The sequence below is a fragment of the Chiloscyllium punctatum genome, chromosome 27 (genome assembly GCF_047496795.1).
Source record: "Chiloscyllium punctatum isolate Juve2018m chromosome 27, sChiPun1.3, whole genome shotgun sequence".
Classification (NCBI taxonomy): Eukaryota; Metazoa; Chordata; class Chondrichthyes; order Orectolobiformes; family Hemiscylliidae; genus Chiloscyllium; species Chiloscyllium punctatum.
The window spans coordinates 8,729,060-8,750,116 of NC_092765.1; the positions used below are offsets into that span (position 1 = coordinate 8,729,060).

General features: G+C 40.0%; 1 protein-coding gene and 1 non-coding gene across 9 annotated transcripts in view; both read left to right on the plus strand.

The window, feature by feature from the left end:
- The window catches only part of LOC140453394 (pumilio homolog 1-like), a 163,610-nt gene extending 142,948 nt beyond the window's left edge, over positions 1-20,662 (plus strand). For all 8 annotated transcript variants that reach the window (XM_072548016.1, XM_072548015.1, XM_072548018.1 and 5 more), the window contains 6 exons: positions 758-892; positions 6,178-6,315; positions 9,326-9,451; positions 13,052-13,173; positions 14,841-15,033; positions 18,471-20,662. In XM_072548016.1, coding sequence (XP_072404117.1) covers positions 758-892; positions 6,178-6,315; positions 9,326-9,451; positions 13,052-13,173; positions 14,841-15,033; positions 18,471-18,602 — 846 coding nt within the window. In that variant the 3' untranslated portion in view covers positions 18,603-20,662. The remainder of the gene's footprint in view (positions 1-757; positions 893-6,177; positions 6,316-9,325; positions 9,452-13,051; positions 13,174-14,840; positions 15,034-18,470) is intronic.
- On the plus strand, positions 10,240-10,372 carry LOC140453758 (small nucleolar RNA SNORA76). Its single transcript, XR_011952493.1, has one exon. It is a non-coding gene; the product is annotated as a small nucleolar RNA SNORA76 (small nucleolar RNA).
- Positions 20,663-21,057: the final 395 nt, after the last annotated feature.

A 21,057-nucleotide genomic window follows, 5' to 3' on the forward strand; every position in this document is an offset into this window, starting at 1 on the left:
CAGAGAGGCTGCCTCGTGCTCATGAGCGTAGTTTTAAAAAAAAATACCTAATTCAGGTTTATGGAGAATAAATTGTCACATGCCTTCCACGCCTCTGGCTGAAATCTCTGACTGGAAATAGAATCTGAGGCTTTGCTGCTTTTTGGCTCATGTATAGATCAGGGGAACGTGGCAGATCTCTCCATTTTAAACTTCAAAGATGTAGCATCTGCTCATTTAGTTGGAAACACAAACTTTCCAAACCCCTAGTCTAATCCAGTTGCTCTCAGTTTTCCAAGGAAATCCTCAAAAGAACTTTAGGAGACACATCTTTGCACTGAGCACAGTGTGTGGTCTGAAATTTTCATATCAAGTGGTGTAGTTATAAAGAACAAATACAGTCGGTTCTGCTATAACTCCATAGTTCTGTGCTAGTGCAATCTTGCGTTATGAGAAAACCGCACAATAGCCACACCATTTAAGCTAATGGGGCTTGAATCGCATGATAGCCAATACATGTTTGAAAAGTTCATGCTTTAGAAACAGTGTCCCCAGTTTGTCAGTCATGTTACAGTGAATTTACATTAATGAAATGTGCACTATAGCAGAATGACCTGTAGATGGATAAGCAGATAGGCTTACATGCTATAATGTGGAAGGAGGCCTGTATGGAGGATAGTAACATCCTGTTTGTGCTGTAGATTCTGTGCGGTTCTCTGTAAAAACATGTAGGTGACTGAATTTGTTCTGTAAAATTTACCTATTCCATGTTCTTTAGTTTGGAAGCTTGGATCAGAAGCTGGCATTAGCTCAACGTATTCGTGGACATGTTCTGTCTTTGGCGCTGCAGATGTATGGTTGTCGTGTGATACAGAAGGCTCTGGAATCTATTCCCCCAGACCAGCAGATCATTGTAAGAATGAATTTGTTTTTTGAACACTTGATTAAAGTATTTATATCAGCCATTTCACATGTGATCTACCACGAAACAAATGTTGGAAGTAAATAGAATTGTGAATATTAGAATATTAGTGAACTTTGCTCACTTTTCTGACCGATAATTTGTCAGAATGGAAATCCTAGACTGCACAGTCTGAATGGTTGCTGTGGAGAAAGAGACCTTTTGGCCCACCACTGCCTACGCCATATCTCCAAATGAGTGTCATGACTTAGTTCCGTTCTCCACAAATTGTTCCTCTTTAAATAATCATCTCATGCCCTGTGAATTCTGCATAATTTTGGGTTTGTTAATTGAATATAATTACCAGCAGCTGTCATGTTGTGCCTTGAATCCATGTTCTCAGACCATCATTCTGGACCTCTTCTGCATTAGTCCAGTGAACGTTGCTTGACCGTACCCAAATAGGAAATCTTCTCTGGGCAGTTTGCAAAACTGATTCAGACAGTAGTTTTGTTTTTGTTATTGAGAGTTCACTGGTTAGTCAAGGTTAATATGTTTGCTTCATATCAACTATCAAAATAGTTTCCATTTTAAAAAGTACAGGTTCACTTCTCTCTCTATATCTCTGCTCTGAAATCCAAGCAGAAAGTCCAGCAAAACTTTTTTCCAGAATTTTGATCTTTCTCTAATCCTCACAGACTTATTCTTGAGTGGCCTGTCACACCACTTCTGGTTTCTCTCTTTGTGTTTGCTAACTGTTATATTTTGGTATTTACAGAATTGTACAGTATAGAAGGAGGCCATTTAGTCTAAATCTGCAAGTTGACTCTTGAAGAGCAATCTATTTAGTCCAACCCTTTCCCCTTATCCCTGCACTTATTTTCTACCTTAAGTATTTACCTAGGTTTCTTTAGAAGGTTATTACTGAATCTGTATTCACCATCCTATATCAGTGCAATCCAAATTATTACATAAAAATGTTTTTGTCGTGTGACCTCTGGTCTGTTTGCCAGTCACCTTAAATCTCATTTCTCTGGTTATTGATCTTCCAGCTATTGGAAATAAGTTAACTATATTTAAGCTCTTTGTGATCTTTAAACAGCTTTTGTTGCTGTGAGGAGAACAAGACCAGTTTCTCTAATTTATCCTCATGACTGTAACTCTCACCTCTGGATGTGTATCAGTAATACCATACCTTTCCCAGAGTCTTCACTTCCCTCCTAAAGTGTGCCCAGAATTTGACACAGTACTCCAGCTGAGGCCAAACAAGTATTTTGCACGTGGTTAACGTAACCTCCTGGCTGTTGTACTAAAATCCAGATATTAAATCTTCTGTTACCTGGTTTGTGATCTGATTGTGCATTCACAGATTTGTGCAGAAATGCACCGCGATCTCTCTTGTGTTCACTTCAAAATTGTGCTATTTGGCATATAGAGGCTCTCATTTGTGCTAGCAACATGTATCACTTCATATTCAGGCTGGCAGGTGGACATGCAAATGTGTCCTCTATTGTTTAGTACGTAGCTGTTTGCTGTGCTCTGAACTCGTGTTATCTGTCCACTGCAAAATTATTGCCCCAACACGTTCACATCATTAGTATAATAACATATTTAGCTTGAATTGAAATGGTTACATGGTAGTCTTACGCAGAGGGTAAAATGTTTGTCTTTGTCTACATAGCATAGTGTGCAGTGAAGTTTTTTAGGTCAAAAATGAAAGGAAAATCTGTTTTGCTCCTCATTTGTTTAGAGCTCAAGTTGTAGGTGCAATTTAGTATTTAAATTTTGAAGTTATCCACTTGTGATGATGATTCTCCTTTAACAAGGTTATGGTGTTCTTGGCTATTTTTTCCAGCGAGGTCGTAAAAAGCACAGGCTCTGAAAAGTCTGAGTTTGGATGGGTTTTAGGGCCAGTTTGCTTATGGCTAACAGATACTGCCTTGGGCAAGAGGCTTTGAAATTTAAAAAGAATTGTATAATGAAAGGGGAATGGCCAATTCTCTCAGCTCAGCGTATCTCTGGTTTGGTTTGGCTATTAACTGAAAGCAGTCAGGCAAATGTAAAAGCTGCTGGACCCAAAGACACAGGTCCATGCTGGTACTTTGTCTGACGTCTCTCCTGTAAGACTCTCTGTTTGATTTTTCCTTTTGTGCCCAGGGGTGTTTATGGGGATTGTTGCAGATATTTGGAGCAGCATCATTAAGTTGGGATAATCTGTTGTGTTTTCAGATAGGTTAAGTTATACAGTATTCTGTTCTCTTTTGTTTGTGTTGCATTTGGTAATCTTGTAAATAAATTCTGTTTTGTTTTAACACATAAGTGGTTTGACCAGCTGCATCCCTCCTGGAATATCCGCTATACATCTGCTTAAGACAACTGGCAAAGTTAGGGTCTGGGCTACTTTCTTGAAATGTTTTCAGGAGGTCTGACCTGGTCCATGACACACTGAGGAGGCAATTGGTAAAAAACCTCCAACCCCAAATAATTTAACAGGACAAATCAGAAACACAAGGGCAAAAAGGATTGAGTTAGCTCAAGTCCTTACTTGCCGGGGTTGGACGCTGCTTGTTGGTCTCTGCTAGCTTAGTTGACTCAAGGACTGCCCCATGTATCCGAGCATTGTTTTTGGTGCCATGGGTGCCACTGTCTAAGGACGGGGAAGATTTTGCAAGGATTCTTCCATTGACCCCTGCGAGAAAAGGAAAACGTGTCCGTATCAGTTGTGATATGAATGCAATTTAACACTCACCATCCATACACTTTTGCAGAGCAGCCACTTGAGAGTAAATTTTGCTGTCTTCTGACAAGGGACAAACACTGTAATGGCAAAGTTCATTTCCGAAATGACATGCATGTAACATTTTTATCCAGAAAAGTATGCATGCAATTTTGTTGCAAAATAATCTGGATTTTATTTACATGTTTTGAACTCCGAGGATTCAGCTGGGTTTCCAGCCTTTATTATGGCACTATATAGTACAGAGAAGAATCTCAGCATTTCTCCTGTGTATTGTCATTATTGTTCATTTATCTGAATACCTTTGTTGTGTCTTCCCGACAGTATTCTTCAGTCTCATCAAACTCCCTTAAGTCAGGACACATTTGCTAGATTTTCTTTCCTTTCCTAATCTCTGAGCAGGCACTTTGTGGGAATTACTGCCTTACTAGCTATTGTGGTTGTCTCTCCCTTAACCAGTAAACCTTTAAAGGAATGCAAGAAATAGTATTAACTGTGAAACTAATAAAAGTATTTCTAAGCATTATTATTTCTAAACTGTTATATGCAGCCGATAATATTAGAAGTGAAAACAAAAAATGCTGGAAATCACAGTAGGTCAGGAGGTATCCCTGGAGAGAGACCAAACTAAAGTTTCCAGTCTAGATGATAGAATCATCTAGACTCAAGTGTTAGTTTGCTCTCTCCATGGATGCTGCCTGACTCAATGTGATTTTCAACGTTTGTTTTCAGTACGGATTCCAGCATCTGGAGTAATTTGCTCTTCCCATGTTGGAAATGAACTTCACCTAGTCTTCCAGTTTTGTGCCCCATATGTTTTGAATGTTAACTTCCATTCTTTGTGGTTGCCGGTTATCCTGATCTGTTTCCCATGCCAGATGTAGAAACTCTGTTTCTTTTTCAACAGGAGTAACTTCCGTTGGTGTAACTTTAACGTAGTGTGAAGCCTCACGTTAGTATTAGAAAGCAAAATTTGAAATCGAGCCAAATGAGACCTTGACAGGTGACCAAGAACTAAGTCAAAGAGGAAGGTTCTCATGAATGTCCAGAAAGATTGGTGAACAGGTTCAGGGAGTGAACTCCAGAGATTATGGCCATGGCAGCTGAAAGCACAGATGCCAGTATACACTTCCATATTTCAGAAAACTCCTCATTCAATCATTTTGACTTTTATAAGTCCCATTCTATTTTGTGTTATTAATGTGTTTATAATCTCTGACATGACACTTTCTGTATCTTTATCATCTGGATTAGCAGAAACTCTTTACTGATTACCACTAACTAGTTTAATTTTCTTCCTGCTTAACCCTGGTAGCTGATTCTTGTGCAGACACTTCTACATGCCTCAGTGATCAACCCCCTCAATGAACAAAAACTTTCCAAATTGCAACATAAATCTATTATTTTTGGACTGTAAATTAGTCATGTCGTGGATCTAGGGGTTTTATCAGAATATTTTCTCCGATGTAATTTTGCTATTAGTTTAAGTTTCTAATAAAAAATTAGTTGCGTTTACATAACATTTCCCATGACTACCAGACATCCAAAAACACCCAGACACCCAGTCAAGTCCATCTGAAGTGCAGACCCTGGTAATGTTAGAAACACAGCTACCAATCTGTGCACAGCAAGCTTTCAAAGCAATCTGATTTTAGTGTTGCTGATTTGCCAGACACGAGGGGTAACTCTCCTGGTTTTGTTTTAACTAATGCAGTGAGATCATTCATCACTCCTAAGAAGCTCTTTGCTGCACTGAAGTGTCAGCCGAGATTTTTTTTTAATAAAGGAGTCCTGAGTCCTTGCATTGTAACTTTTGAGTAGACAAGCAGGAGGCTGGAGAAAACAGCAAGCCATGCAGCATCAGGAGGTGCAGAAGTCAACGTTTCTGTTATAACATCAAGAAGGTTATATCCAAAATGTTGACTTCTCCAGCTCCTGAGGCTGCCTGGCTTGCTGTGTTCTTCCAGCCTCCTGCTTATCCACTTTGGATTCCAGTATCTGCTGTTCTTTTGTCTGTAAATATGTTTTTAACTTTTGAGGCAAGATTCCATGAACTAGGCTATGTTTGAAATATGTAAAACTTTTTGACACTTATATATTAAATAGAAATAAATATTAGTTAATGTTATGTTTTGGAATAGCAGACGTATAGCCACTCAACAACATATTCTGTGTCATAGTATAAAATATCCGCTGTCTTTCCAGAAGATTGTTACCCTTGACCGTGTCAGCTTTGCTAGTGGAGAGCTGAGTTTTGAATGAGGTGTTTGGAAATATTCATTTTAGTTTATGTATCCTTAAATGTTCATTCAGCTATAAGGAGTGCATTTCACAATCTTGCCTTGCCATATATTATTGACATTGATTTTAAGGTGTGGAGGGTAGGTTTCTGTTGAGGAATGGAATTGTAAAATGTCAATACAGTGGTTCAAAAGGGGATGACATACAAGTTCTGCATAGTGATAATGAGTTGGTTCATTGACATAATGCAGCAGAAAATGTCCAATATAAAGCATAACTTTATCAGTGTTATTGTCTGCATCTCCCCTATTGTATACAGAACGAAATGGTGAAGGAACTGGATGGACATGTCCTAAAATGTGTCAAGGATCAGAATGGGAACCACGTGGTACAGAAGTGTATTGAATGTGTACAGCCACAATCCTTGCAATTCATCATTGATGCTTTCCAAGGGCAGGTATGACTTGATCAGAGACTTTGGCTATTTTTAATCCTCCCTTGCATTTAAGTGTATTGGGACGTGGTCATGTAGGTGCTTTAGCTCATTGCTCATTCCTTTTGTATGAACATACACACACGATCATTATAATATTCAACTTTAGGGAGCATCGCACATTAACATAATTCTGTCCTTGCCTAACACTGATGCTCAAATATGGAAACCCTGAGGCAGTGAAACTTATTATAATATCCGTACTCCAATTGCAGCAAAGGGCATTTGCTTTAAAATAATTCAGGAGTTGAACCATCTCTGCTGCCTCTGTTACTGACTTATTTTGCTTTTGTTTTTATTTTAACCAAAAATAGCTTGAATTGGAATGTTTCAAGTTAGATGTTATGATTTATAATACAAAACAAAAGCAAACAAAAGTTCACATGATCTTTTGGTTGCATTTTTGGAGTAGTTATGCTACTTTGCTGTCCATTTTGTCAGTCAAAGAGATGTACAGTGCAGAAACAGACCCTTTGGTTCAACTCGTCCATGCCAACCAGACACCGTAACCTAATCTAGTCCCATTCACTTGGCCCATATCCGTCTAAACCCTTCCTATTCATATACCCATCTAGATGCTTTTTTAAATGCTGTAATTGATTAGATTAGATTACTTACAGTGTGGAAACAGGCCCTTCGGCCCAACAAGTCCACACCGCCCCACCGAAGCGCAACCCACACCATACCCCTACATTTACCCTTTACCTAACACTACGGGCAATTTAGCATGGCCAATTCACCCGACCTGCACATCTTTGGACTGTGGGAGGAAACCGGAGCACCCGGAGGAAACCCACGCAGACACAGGGAGAACGTGCAAACTCCACACAGTCAGTCACCAGAGGTGGGAATTGAACCCGGATCTCTGGCGCTGTGAGGCAGTAGTGCTAACCACTATGCCACCGTGCCGCCCACAGGCTCTATTTCCTCTGGCAGTTCATTCCATACACACACCACCCTGGAGTGAAAAAGTTGCCCTTTAGGTCTCTTTTATATCTTTCCCCTCTCACTCTAAACCTATGTCCTCTAGTTCTGGACTTCCCCACTACAGGGAAAAGATCCTGTCTATTTATCCTATCTATGCCCCTCATGGTTTTATAAACCTCTATAAGGTCACCCCTCAGCCTCTGACACTCCAGGGAAAACAGCCCCAGCCTATTCAGCCTCTCCCTGTAGCCCAAATCCTCCAATCCTGGCAACACCCTTGTAAATCTTTTCTGAACCCTTTCAAGGTTCACAACATCCTTCCTTCTGGAAGGAGACCAGAATTGCAATATTCCAAAGGTGGTCTAACCAATGCCCTGCACAGCTGCAACATGACTTTCCAACTCATATACTTAATGCTCTGACCAATAAAGGAAAGCATACCAAACACCACCTTCACTATCCTATCTACCTGCGACTCCACTTTCAAGGAACTATGAACATGCACTCCAAGGTCTCTTTGTTCAACAACACTCCCCAGGACGTTACCATTAAGTGTATATAAGTCCTGCTAAGATTTGCTTTCCCAAAATGCAGCACCTCACATTTATCTAAATTAAACTCCATCTGCCACTCCTCAGCCCATTGTCCCATTTGATCAAAATCCCATTGTACTATGAAGTAACCTTCTTCGCTGTCCACTACACTTCCAATTTTGGTGTCATCTGCTAACTTACTTAATATACCTCCTATGTTCACATCCAAACCATTTATCTAAATGATGAAAAGTTTTGGACCTGGCACACCACTGGTCACAGGCCTCCAGTCTAAAAAGCAACCCACCATCACCTCTCTCGGTCTTCTACCTTTGAGCCAGTTCTGTATCCAAATGGCTAGTTCTCCCTGTATTCCGCGAGATCTAACCTTGCTAACCAGTCTCCCATGAGGAACCTTGTTGAATGCCTTACTGACGTCCATATAGATCATGTCTACTGCTCTGCCCTCATCAGTTCTCTCTGTTAGTTCTTCAAAAAACTCAAATCAAGTTTGAGAGACATATTTTCCACGCCAAAAGCCATGCTGACACTTCCTAATCAGTCCTTACCTTTCCAAATACATCATCTCCTTCAGAATTCCCTCCAACAACTTGCCCACCACCAATTTCAGACTCACCGGTCTTAGTTCCCTGGCTTTTCCTTATCCCCCACTTCTTAAATAGTGGCACCATGTTAAACCAGCCTCCAGTCTTTGAGCACCTCACCTGTGACTATGGATGATACTAATATCTCAGCAAGAGGCCCAGCAATCACTTCCCTAGCTTCCCACAGAGTTCTAGGGTACACCTAATCAGGTCCTGGGGATTTATCCACTTTTATGCATTTCAAGACATCCAGCACCACCACCTCTGTATTATGAACATTTTTCAAGATGTCACCGTCTCTTCCCCACATTCTGTATCTTTCATGTCCTTTTCCAGAGTAAGCACTGATGCAAAATACTTATTTAATATCTCCCCCCTCTCCCACGGTTCCACACACTAGCTGCCTTGCTGATCCTTGAGAGGCCCTATTCTCTCCCTTTTGTCCTTTAATGTATTTATAAAAACCCTTTAGATTCTCCTTAACCCTATTTGCCAAACCTATCTCATGTCCCCTTTTTGCTTTCTTGATTTCCCCCTTAATATACTCCTACTACCTTTATACTCTTCTAAGGATTAATTTGATCTCTCCTGTCTACATTGGCATATGCAACCTCCTTTTTCTTAACCAAACCCTCAATTTCTCTCGTCATCCAGCATTTATGAGCAATGTTGCACTGATTTACTCGTGTGCTCTTGTCCAAGCCCAGAGTAGTGGCAGTGTAGATTGTGGGCACTGAATCCACAGTTGTGGACTGGGATAGCACATTAAGATTTAAGTCCAAAAATAACACACTGCGCAAGATTAAGATTTTGAAGACATGATCAGTTTATTTTACAAACTACTTCAAAATATCTCCTCCCCCGCCCCTTTTAAAAGCTCATTGTTGACCTCTTTGGTTTCATTTGCAGGTGTTTGCCCTATCGACTCACCCCTATGGCTGCCGTGTTATCCAGCGGATCTTAGAGCATTGCATGCCCGAGCAGACCCTGCCTATCCTAGAGGAGCTTCATCAACATACAGAACAGTTAGTTCAGGTTTGTATCCTCATTCTCACTGAGGCAGCTAGCGGTTTACATTCTGTGCTGGACTGTGGGGCTAGGCAATGGATTAAGAAGTGACACTTAACACTGTTGCGATTGCTGATTGAATCATCCCAGGCAAACAGTGGCATCTGATTCACTTTGAAATGCAAGAGCTCTGCACTCCGAGTCATACTATTAGTCTCCATGCTGACCAGCAATGAGATAATGGCCAGTGGTATTGTTTAAAAAGGGCTAATTATTGGAAAGTTCTTGGAAAAGGCTCATACTCCCCAGGTTCTCTTCAAATCGAACCAGTGGATCGTTCACATTCACCTGAGCTGACAGACAGGCTTTGCTTTAATATCTCATTGGATAGGATGGCACCATTGACAGTGCAGCATTCTGTTAATGCTTCATTGAACTGCCATCAGAGAGTAAATGCTCAGGATTGTGGAGTGGCACTTGTACCCACAAGAGTCTGACAGACTAATGCTAATTACATCAAGGCTGATGTTAGAGAGCAACAGAATGGCCATTTGATGCAGCGGTTTTATTTCAACCAAGATTATACTGTCATTATTAAATTCTTAACTAATTTTATACATCATGGTTCTCTTTTGAATATTTCAGTCAGTACTACTTTGTGCAATTTTTTTGCAAGTAATGTTTCATTTAGCATTATTTGAGAATGTTACTAAATACCTTCAGTAATAGAAAAAAATTTGAAGTTTCTAAGGTAAATTTGGCATAATTTCATATATTGACACCATACACCCTGTTTTACTATTAATTCTGCTAATGCACTGTACTGAACCTGTGATGCATTGATTGTGGTGTCACAGGTCAAGAAACAGTGCTATAGTATATGCTTGTTATAACTGGAACTTGTCAGCTTTGAACACTGACTTGTTTTTTTAAGCACAGGCGACATACCCTCACTCCTTACTGCAAGTTAAGTTCGCTCCATTGACTGGCCGGTTTGTGATCCAGAGTGACACCAACAAAGACAGGTTAAATTCCCACACTGGCTGATGTTATCATGGCTCTGCTTTCTTCACTTCTCACTTGAATGTGGTGACCCTCAAATTAAATGTGCTGCCAGTCATGTATTTTTAATGAGAGAGTAGCCTGTGGTCCTCTGAGACTATGGCAACTTTCACTTTCCTAGGATGCAGCAACTCTTGAGAGCTGCTGTTAACAGTAAGAAGTGTGAAGATTGTTGATCCATTAGGCGCTATTGAGTTTGCATTCCACCACAGTCACCTGACTCGTCATTGCTGTCTTGGTGCAATCATGGACAGACCAGATGAATGCCAGGGCCAAGGTGGTGGGAATAACCCTTGACCTAAAACAGCATTTGACATGACATGGCAGCAAAGAGCCTGAGCAAAATTGTAGGCAATGGGAATTGAGGAAATTTCCATTCATTGAAGTCAAAGTGACACAAAGGTGGTTGTGGTTGTTGGATCCAGCAAGACATTGGTGCTGGAATTTTTCAGGCAATTGTTATTGTCCTAAACATCTTCAGCTGGTTCATCAGGGACCTTCCCTCTATTATGAGGTCAGCTGTGTGGATGTTCAGTGATGATTGCACAAGCTTCAGTACCATTTATAGCTCCTCCATTATTGAAGGGCCATCAGCAAAAGTTTCCCCCAAGCTGCCATCGTTCTGACCTTGGGACTTCAACACCATTCCTCCATTGTCATTGGGTCAGAGTTCTGGAATTCCTTTCCTAATTGTACTGTTGATGGATCTACACCTGACAAACGACAGTAGTTCCAGAAGGTGATTACTTGAGCAAGTAGGGGTGTCGACCAACAATGCTCATATCCCATGAAAGAATAGATCAGACATTTAGCTTGCTGCTGATGCAGTATAAGAAATGTTTTTTATGAAGGCATAATACTCCAGATGTTGAAAATCTGAAAAACAATATGTTGGAAACACTCAGCAGGTTAGGCAACACGTGTGGAGAGAAGCAGAGTTCATGTTTCGGGACACTGGCCTTTTGAGGTGTGAAAAAAAATCATTTAATCAAGAAAAATCTGGGCATCAACATTAAATTCAGTTTAATTCTCAAATGTGCATATGAATAAGGGGCTATTCCACCTTTCACCCTTTTCACATCAAATATCTATCCTTATTTTGTCTCCTGTTGCCCACTAATTATATTACTATAAAATTACATGGCTGTTTTATGACTTATAAGTTCTGCTTCTTCCCCTGCTCCTTCCACACAACAGCACAAAGAATTATTTAATTCTTCTGTAAACGTACCCTTTGCTCTGTCTGCAGCTAGGAGAAATGCCACAAAATGCCAATTCTGCCAAAGAATAGATCCTTACCTGATGCATTGGAACATTTTTCCAAGTGGCCTAAGAATATTTAATTCATGTCTGCAAAAATATCTGCGATCCTTGTGTATGGATGAGAAACTAGACTCTGGACTCTTTCGCAATAAGTGCGTTGGGAGCACTGATTTCCTGTCATTATTGTTTGTTTTCCCAGTGAACTTGATTAAATAGTTTTCCCCTCTTTGTGCTGTTTTATGACCACAGCAGTAGTCACCAGTGTTTGTTGGTTTTGTGCTTTTAAATGTTCAAGTTCAGCTGAAACATTTCTACATAGTGTAGAAATATTTGATTAGGTTTTCAGAATTTAATACGACATAGCTGTGTTTTGTTTTCATAGGTGATTGGAAAACTACCCTTACTTGTTTATAAGTTTGAACAGTTGTCTTTTTCGTACAAGTGCCTTCCTGCTTAGTATTTTCACCATACCCAGCCCCAAATATTCAGGGTGCAGAGAATGTTACAAAGATGTTTACAAGGCTAATGCTATTGAATAAAAAAAACTGCTTTTAAATTTTGTCACCATGCCCACTTCATAGTGGTCATCCTTCCACTTAGACTCTCCTCTTGATAACACAGCACAAATGCGAGTGCTCAGCAGAAGCTAGGACTATGTCAGAGTTTGGATTTGGGGTGGGGAAGGGGGACTGTTGGCAGATGGTGATATTGTTTGGAAAGGAGTCTTGGTTTGTGACAGGGAATTCACCACATGCCAAGATGTCTAGGGTATGTTTAAGAATGCTTACGTATGTTTAAGGTGAATTGGAAATAAAGTCACTGTCTTGATCTTGCACCCCCAGCCCCCATGGTTTGTTTCTAAAGGTTTGGGATATTCTCCTGCCTCAAGTGCCAAGTGGAGTCGATTGCTAGAACATCATTATAAATAGTATTTATCTCCAACTAAGCCTCTGATTAGATTTTTCTTCTAAGTAGAGTTGTGTAATTAGTTTGGGATAATGCCATTTTAGTTTCTTCATCAAAAAACAGTTGGGACCTGACAAATGCAGGCTAGGTATATTTTAAAAAGTAGCCTTGCTCCAAACTACTAGTACCCAAGAAAGATATCTATCAGAATGGTAACATTTAGGAAGTGTCTGGATTGGAGGCATATGGGTCGAGTGCTGGCAGGTAGGACTAGATTGGGTTGGAATATCTGGTCGGCATGGACGGGTTGGACCAAAGGGGCTGTTTCCATGTTGTACATCTCTATGACCTTCCAATCCGATATTAATTCAACCTCTTTGCTTTGCATCCCAACAGGACCAGTACGGGAATTACGTCATTCAACATGTCCTGGAACATGGCCGCCCTGAAGATAAGAGCAAGATTGTATCTGAAATCAGAGGAAATGTCTTGGCTCTGAGCCAGCACAAGTTTGCCAGGTATCTCTTGACATTTCGGTAGTCCCTTCTAACATGGGGTTAGTCAAACGTCAAACCAGGTCGCTGATGTTTGAGTGTCTTGCCATATCGTACGTTGAGGCTGTATTCCTATTTAATCGGGCCCACTAGTTTACATTGACTTCATAAAGTTCAGGTTGTTGCCCACTTTTGGAAATGGCCATCCATCTGTTCCTTGTTGAAAATGGATACCAGTGGTCTTGTATTTAGCTCATATTTTGGTCAGCAAGCTGGATGAGTTAGGGCACCTTGGATTTCAGTATTGTTTACTTGTAATTCTGAACCAATTTGTCCAGCTTTTTGCTCCTCTTTGGTCTGACTTTCTGCACATTGATCAGGCTAACAGTTGCCTTGAAGTTGTGTTTCTTGGTTGAAGCACTAAGGTAGACTTTAGTTCTCTGACCATAGGGGACACGTTCTGCAGCAGCCAGACACCGAGCAGTCAATACTCCACCTGATATCGTGCAGCAAGATTTGGAAAAGGTGTTTCCTTGTGAGCGAATAAAGAATAGAGGGTCATTGTTTATAAATAAGATTTCCCATTTTTGTCTGAGATGAGAAATACTTTTCTGGAGTTCAGGAGTCTCTGGAACTCTGTTCCTTAAACGGTGAAGTCAAATGTTTGAATAATTTTAAAATAGAGTGAGATAAATTCTTGATAAGCAAGAGTATTACTGGAGGTGGGGACAGATTGGACTGTGGGGTAATCAGATTAGCCATGCTCTTATTGAATGACTGAGCAGACTGAAGGGCTGAGTGGCCTTCTGTTGATTTTCTCTTTAATTGTGTGCCTTGTTTATGTATGCCAATGATTATCTAGCAAATTTCAGCTGCCCTCTGCTAGGTATTCCTGGCAACTTCACCTTTGGGCAGAGTGGTACTTAAAAGTTTCAAAACCAGAGATGCACTGCTACACAAGCTAAAATAAATATCAATTGTTGACAGTTTACTGATTATTTTCAATGTGAAATATATTTTCTCTTCCTCCATCTCCCCCTTCGCCCACCCAGGTTAATGTTATAGATTCTGCATACTGTTGAGATGACCATCAATGTCTACAACGAATTTGGCATATTGTCACACCAAAATCTGGTTTTCTGTGTCCTGTGTAGTGCTGTTCCAAATTCACTTCAGAAGTTTAGACAGTTGTGTCTCAAACATTTGAGCAAAACATTTTAAACTAAATGGGCGATTCGTAGTTTAGACAGAATTTCGCCCTCGGCCTCTCGTGGTAGTCACCTTCATGGGGTGCAGTCATGCCAAATTGCGCCATGTGATCTGTTGTGTATGTGCTATGTTTTTAGAAGAGCTGTCCAGCTTTGTCCCATAACAATGCAGTTTATTTTTTCCCCAGTTACATATTCTGTTGCTTTTTGAAAGTTGCTGTGATATCTGATTCCATCACCTTTCTTGTGTGGTGCGCGCTTGAGCGTCTATAACCATCTATCTGTAATAATTTTCTCCTCACTTTGCATCCAGATCTTTTTTCCCATGCCTGTAATTCAACCCACTATCTGAAGAGAACTTGGTTCTCTCTGCTGCATAGCAAAGTGCATCACAATTTTGAGTAGCCTGATAGGGTCTTGAGCATACACAAGGGTCTAGAATGTTCTGATTATCACCATCATGACACCTCTTTGTTTTTTCAGCAATGTTGTTGAGAAATGTGTGACCCACGCCTCTCGTGCTGAACGAGCTCTGCTGATTGATGAAGTGTGCAGTATTAACGATGGTCCTCACAGTGCCTTATACACTATGATGAAGGATCAGTACGCAAACTATGTGGTACAAAAGATGATTGATGTGGCAGAACCAGCCCAGCGCAAGATTGTGATGCACAAGGTAGGTTTCACAAGCACTTTTGCATTGTTGGAATGTTGCATCTTGAAATTGCGGGAGATTGCAGGAGAGAACTAATTATAAAAGCTTCCTTTTGTCAAATGGCCTTTTAATGGAATTTATGTTCCTTTACATAAAATGTGGGGAAAAGAGTACAAGAAGTAATTTTAGTGTCAAATGAACAATTCAAAGAAACATAGATTTAACAGCTTACGAAAACCTGAAACATTCAGTAAAAAATGCTCATGAAGCTAAATGCCAGGTATTCCCATACTGCTGCTGGAGAACTAAATGTGCAGTGAAAAGAAATGGGATGGAACTTTGAGTTTGAGTCTCCCTGCCTGCTTTTTAAATTTTCTTTGTGGGATGTGAGCGACACTAGCTGGTCAGCATTTATTGCCTGTCCCTAGTTGCCCCTTGAGAAGGTGGGGGTGAGCTGCCTCCTTGAAACACTGCCGTCCACCTGCCGTAGGTAGACCACAATGCCCTTAGGGAGGGAATTCCAGGATTTTGATCCAGTGGCAGTGAATGAGCAGCAATATATTTCCAAGTCAAGATGGTGAGTGGCTTGGAAGGGAACTTGCAGGTGGTGATGTTCCCATATATCTGTTGCCCATGTCCTTCTCGATAGAACTGGTTGTGGGTTTGGAAGGTGCTGTCTATGGATCTTTAGTGAATTTCTGTATGCATCTGTGTAGGTAGTACATGCTGCTGCTACTGAGCATCGGTGATGGAGGGAGTAGATGCTTGGAGGGATTGTTATTCTGTTTGGTTTGTTGTCTAATTGCCAGTCTTGTCATTTTTCTCAAAAGCTGTAATTCTGAGCTCTGTTTAGTGAAACTGCTGAGGTGATGTGATTTCTGACGGTATTGAATCTTCAGTTGCACTGTGTGTCACACACATTCCCAATATTGCAGCACAAGTATGAAATGGAGATTTTTTGAAGGAGGAGAAGTTGAACGACCACAAAAGAGTGGTGGTACTTTAGTCATCTGAAATGAAATCCTCTGGATTTTGTTTCAGAGGAAAGATTTTCAGACAAATAATGTCTTTCACATCTTTTAATGTATAATGTAAGTAATAAGTCATTTGAGGAGACTGGTCAACAGACTATATATAACACAGTACCACAAACAGGACTGATTACATAGGAGAAAGTGAGGACTACAGACCTTCATCTACGTATTGCCTTCCTAGGTACCTTGTCTCCTCCACCACTCCCCTCCCCATCCTATTTCTCAGCCCCGTGCCACACACACCCCATCCCCCCCCCAAGATAAAGGACTTATGCTCGAAACATCGATGCTTCTGCTCCTCAGATACTGCCTAACTCGCTGTGCTTTTCCAGCACCATGTTTTGACTGTTGAGTACTGACTAAATGTCAAGTTAATTAATTATGGATATCTGTCAGGTACATCACGGCGAGGATCTGGAACATATCTTTGGATAATACCAGGAGGTGTTTTACATTTTAAGTAGTAAGGTGGGGATGTCAGATTTCTCTAAATCTAGAGAACAGACCCTTACAGAGTGACAATACTCATGGATTTTGGATTGCTTTGATAGCCTACGTGCGTAAGGCACTTGCACGGGCTTGACGTCAGGGTGTGCTGGTGTACAGTTGAGAGTGCCACACTGACAATGTATGATTTAACACCTAATTACTCATCAAGTTTAACATGGCAGCTGATGATGTCACACCTGAATGGCAGCTTCCTGACAGTCTGAATGCAATTGTCATGTGCGCTGTCTCAAACCATCTTTCATCTTAAGGAGGGGACTATGTTAGAATGACTCAACTTGTGAATGCTTCAGAAAGAGGAAATGAAGATAAGTTTGGAAAAGCCCCAGGCACTTCAACTCCCCAGTGATTTTCTTCCCGATGTGCTCTGTACAGTGTATATTGACTACCATGAACTTTCTTGCACTCACCTTCATCACACATGAGTCCAGATCAGTTGCATTCCTGAGTTAGAGTATTCCAGCGCAGTACAGGCTTTCCGGCCCTCGATGTTGCGCCGCCCTATGAAACCAATCTGAAGCTCATCTAACCTACACTATTCCATTCTCATCCTTCTGCCTATCCAATGACCATTTAAATGCCCTTAAGGTTGGTGAATCCACTACTGTTGCAGGAGGTGTGTTCCCCGGCGTACCAGTTGAAGCAGTGTTGAAGGCAGGAGATCAAGGCATTGGGATAGACAAACCAGAACTTATCCCCTACTTCAGTCCATGTTCATAATACGAATGTGGTTTCATTACCTTATGTATCTGTACATAATGACACGATGTTAACTAATGTGGTTTTGTTAGAACATGAGGCTTTTAAGGGACAGTTTTCTAAATGTGATACTCAAGACAATTTAATTGGGGTACCAGGCAGTAAAAAGATTTTTTAAAACACTGATCTAGATAGATGAGATAAAACATGTGCACACCCAGCTTCTGTTTACTGAATCTTTCTAAAGCTAATGACTGAGAGTGGCTGTTAAAGCATCTTGATCCTGCAGCAGTGTTTTGTTTTTGCTTCAGCATTGCTACTTGCTGATAAATAGCCCAAAGATGAAAGCTATTATAACCTATCTCTGTTTTGAGTCAGCCCAGAAACTTTCTGTCACTAAAATCTTACTGTAAGAGGCCCCTGTGGCTGCTAATTTGCATGTTTCACTTGGTGTTCAGGACTATGTCTGTATTTTGAGTGTAGCAGTTATGCAGATGGATATAACATTCTGAGTCATCCTGTGTTGCAAGGGTGATCTGTTCCTTTTTGCAGTCCTCATCCAGAAGAGAGGGATCTTTAGCTATGTAACCCTGTTTCTGAAATGCATTTTACCTTCCTGGTTGAGATCAGCTATCTAAGCACAGATTAGCCATTTCTGGGAGAGCTTGGTGTCACCTGGTCTTCGTGCCTCAACAGCTCATTGTTTATTCAAGCGAGCTACCAAAGGAAATGTATTTCTGCTGCATTGTTATAAATGTTTGCAATAGTTTCAGCCTCTTGAGTTGTAGACATGTTTGGGTCATTGTATTGCTGTGCTGTATTTTAAATAGTTGTTCTGTATCTTCTATTTTACAAGAAGGCCATTCATGTAAGTTTGGAATTTGGTGATGTATTGGGTGCTTCACTGGTTATTAATGACTCAAGTGATGGCACAAGCCTTTTTTGGCACATGCTGGTGATTGAATTCGGAAACTCTTGCAGGAGCTTGCATTCTCCTATGGGTCAGATTGCACTGTGGTGATTCACTTAACACATCTACTGTCAACTTCTACTGAGTAATGTAACTAAAAGTGTTGGCTGGCAGGGGTTTTGCCCCAGCTAAAATGGTTCATAGCCTGGGAGATTTACTTCAAGCTAGTCAGTAACACCATCAAATTGATAAGAGAATCTCCTTGCCCCAGTGATGGTGCTAATTTGCTGTTTTAAATCACTTTCCAGATCAGACCTCACATTGCAACCCTTCGCAAGTACACCTATGGGAAGCATATCTTGGCCAAACTCGAAAAATATTACATGAAGAACGGAGTGGACCTGGGCCCAATTGGTGGGCCACCCAATGGAATGCTGTAAATGTGAATTTCCTAAAGCAGAATAACTCCTCCTCCCACTTTCACCTTACTTGGGGGACTAAATGTGATTGACTGATGTAACAACCAGCAGCCTAATCCTCTATCCTGCAGGCTCTTAACGACAACACACACACACCTTGGCTTTAGGTTGCCATAACATGCTAGCAAAAGCAAACCAATTTAGTATCCTCGGTGAAAGCATTTATAAATTTTATTTTAAGCCTGTTATGTATGTATATATATATATGATGCTTAGCAATTCCCAAAGTCCTATTTTTTCCAGGAGATGTTCACACTCTTTTTGGTTAATTTTTTTAGAATTGATCACTGCCCTGCTTTTCTACTGTGTCTCAGTGATGTATAGAAATAGTTGTACATAAGGTTTAAGATTAAAAAAAAGTATGTGTCACACCCAAATTGTGATATTTTTGTCACACCTTCCCCCCCCCCCCCCTTAAATGTACAAAAAAGTAGAAAAGTTCAGGGTGTTTTTTGGTGAAATCTGACTTGTTACATGCAGATTCAGTTCTAATGTACTCCTGCTGTGACAGTCAGATATGCAAGAAATTGAAATCTACTTGTAATTATCTTTTTCATTATGGACATGAGCTTTTCTTGGCAATTATTTGGCAGATTTATATTTAAATCAGTTCCACAGGTTTTCAAACATATAACAAGTAACTTTAAAATGAAAGTTATTTTGTAAAAGAAATAATTAATTAAACAGGCACTTTGAGTGTCTTTTTTTTTGATGATTTCCCTTAACCCCGTAGGTGTTTTTAAATTTGAATACCTGCTCTGTTTTTATGATTTGCATGAGTGCCCCTGCCTCCCAGCTTCCCTGCCTTCTGACCTTTTCAATTCCAGATGTGCTGTTTGGTTCTCTTTCATGTTGAACTCAACCATGGAATAGAATTTCTGTTCTTTGTGTACCCATGCAGAGATTTTTCGGGTCCACAGCTTGCTTCTATTCCTTCAACAGGTAGGCGTACGGATTTAAACAAACCATTTTTTTTAGAAAATGCAAGCAAGCCAAGGTGGCTGCATTGTTTGCAGATGTTCAGCATGAGGAAGACTACAAAAGAAATGAAATCCAACCAAATGTTTGGTCTTGCTTATAAATATGTAGTGTATAATTGTTGTAGACTTTGCATATATATTTGTAGTTTTTTTTCCTTTTTTGGCAAATTGATGTCTATCTGTATCTAAAATGTACCCTAGTAGTGGAGCATAATTTGACTGTACAATTGTACATTTGTAAACCTCTATAATGTAAATGTGGAAAGTTTGAACCAACTTTAACCCTTTGAAAAACAAAAATAAGACAAAATGTGCATTTCAGTGTATATTCACATTTTTTCCTTTTGTCGTTAGCATATAGTATTGTACAATGTAAATTTCAATCAGAAGTAAATTTTTGAAGGAAAATGTTCTATCTTTATACAGCTTAGGGAATGTAAAACACTTGCTTTCTTTTTAACCTGTCACTCGATGGAACAGTAGTCTCTCCTTTATAAATGTTGTGGAAAATTAATATTCTGTTCACATAGAACTTTTACAAATATTGTAATGTTTTTTTTGTTGTGACAGTAGAACAAATTGTGCATAGCAACAGAATCCCTAGTTACCATGGAAATGAAACTTCCTGTTCATCTTGTAAAGTGTGGACTACCCTTTTTGTACAGAAGATACCTGTATTTTGCATTTTTTGTCTACTTGTAAGTGAATGTATGATACTGTCAATTTTCTTGGTTTGAATATAGAAATGTAACACTACATTCATGATGTACATTTACAGAAAGCCTTGTGTATATTTCCAGAAGAACTTTTGCAAGTACACCTGTAACCATATGTGTATAATTAACAAACCTGTGTATGCTTGGCCTCTGCAAATATTTTTTGTAACTTTTTTCTTGTGTAGATTGTCTCTAAAAACAATGCGTGCTCTTTATTTTGAAAAAAAACAGTACTTTAAAATCTGTACTCGTGTTTTAAAAAAAGACTCTGGGTGGTTTGGTTAGACATTTTTGGAAAACATCATTAAAAGAGCTAGTAATTCAATTGTTTCATGGTAGCTACTTTACATTTAACATAGTTTGTAACATTTTGAGTGTGTTTAGATATTCTGTGTAGTGATTACCCGTTATATTTAAATTGCCCCACCCTGGAGTCTAGTTCTGAGTACTATGTCTCTCTGGCTCTGCACCACTCCATTTGCAAAAGTTGTTGCTGGATTCCAATTTGTTGCTGCCTTGTGTAGAGATCAAGGATTAAATGTGAGATCCTTATGATTTAAGGGTACAGGCTCCCAAATGAGTTCAATTAAATCTCAATTCTGTTGAGGGGAAAGAAATCACAACTAGGTTCCCATTTTTTCATCTAGTTTCAGGATGTCCACCAGAACATGTAGTTCTGGCATTTGTGAAATCTGTCTCAAAATCTTGAATGCCAAGTAT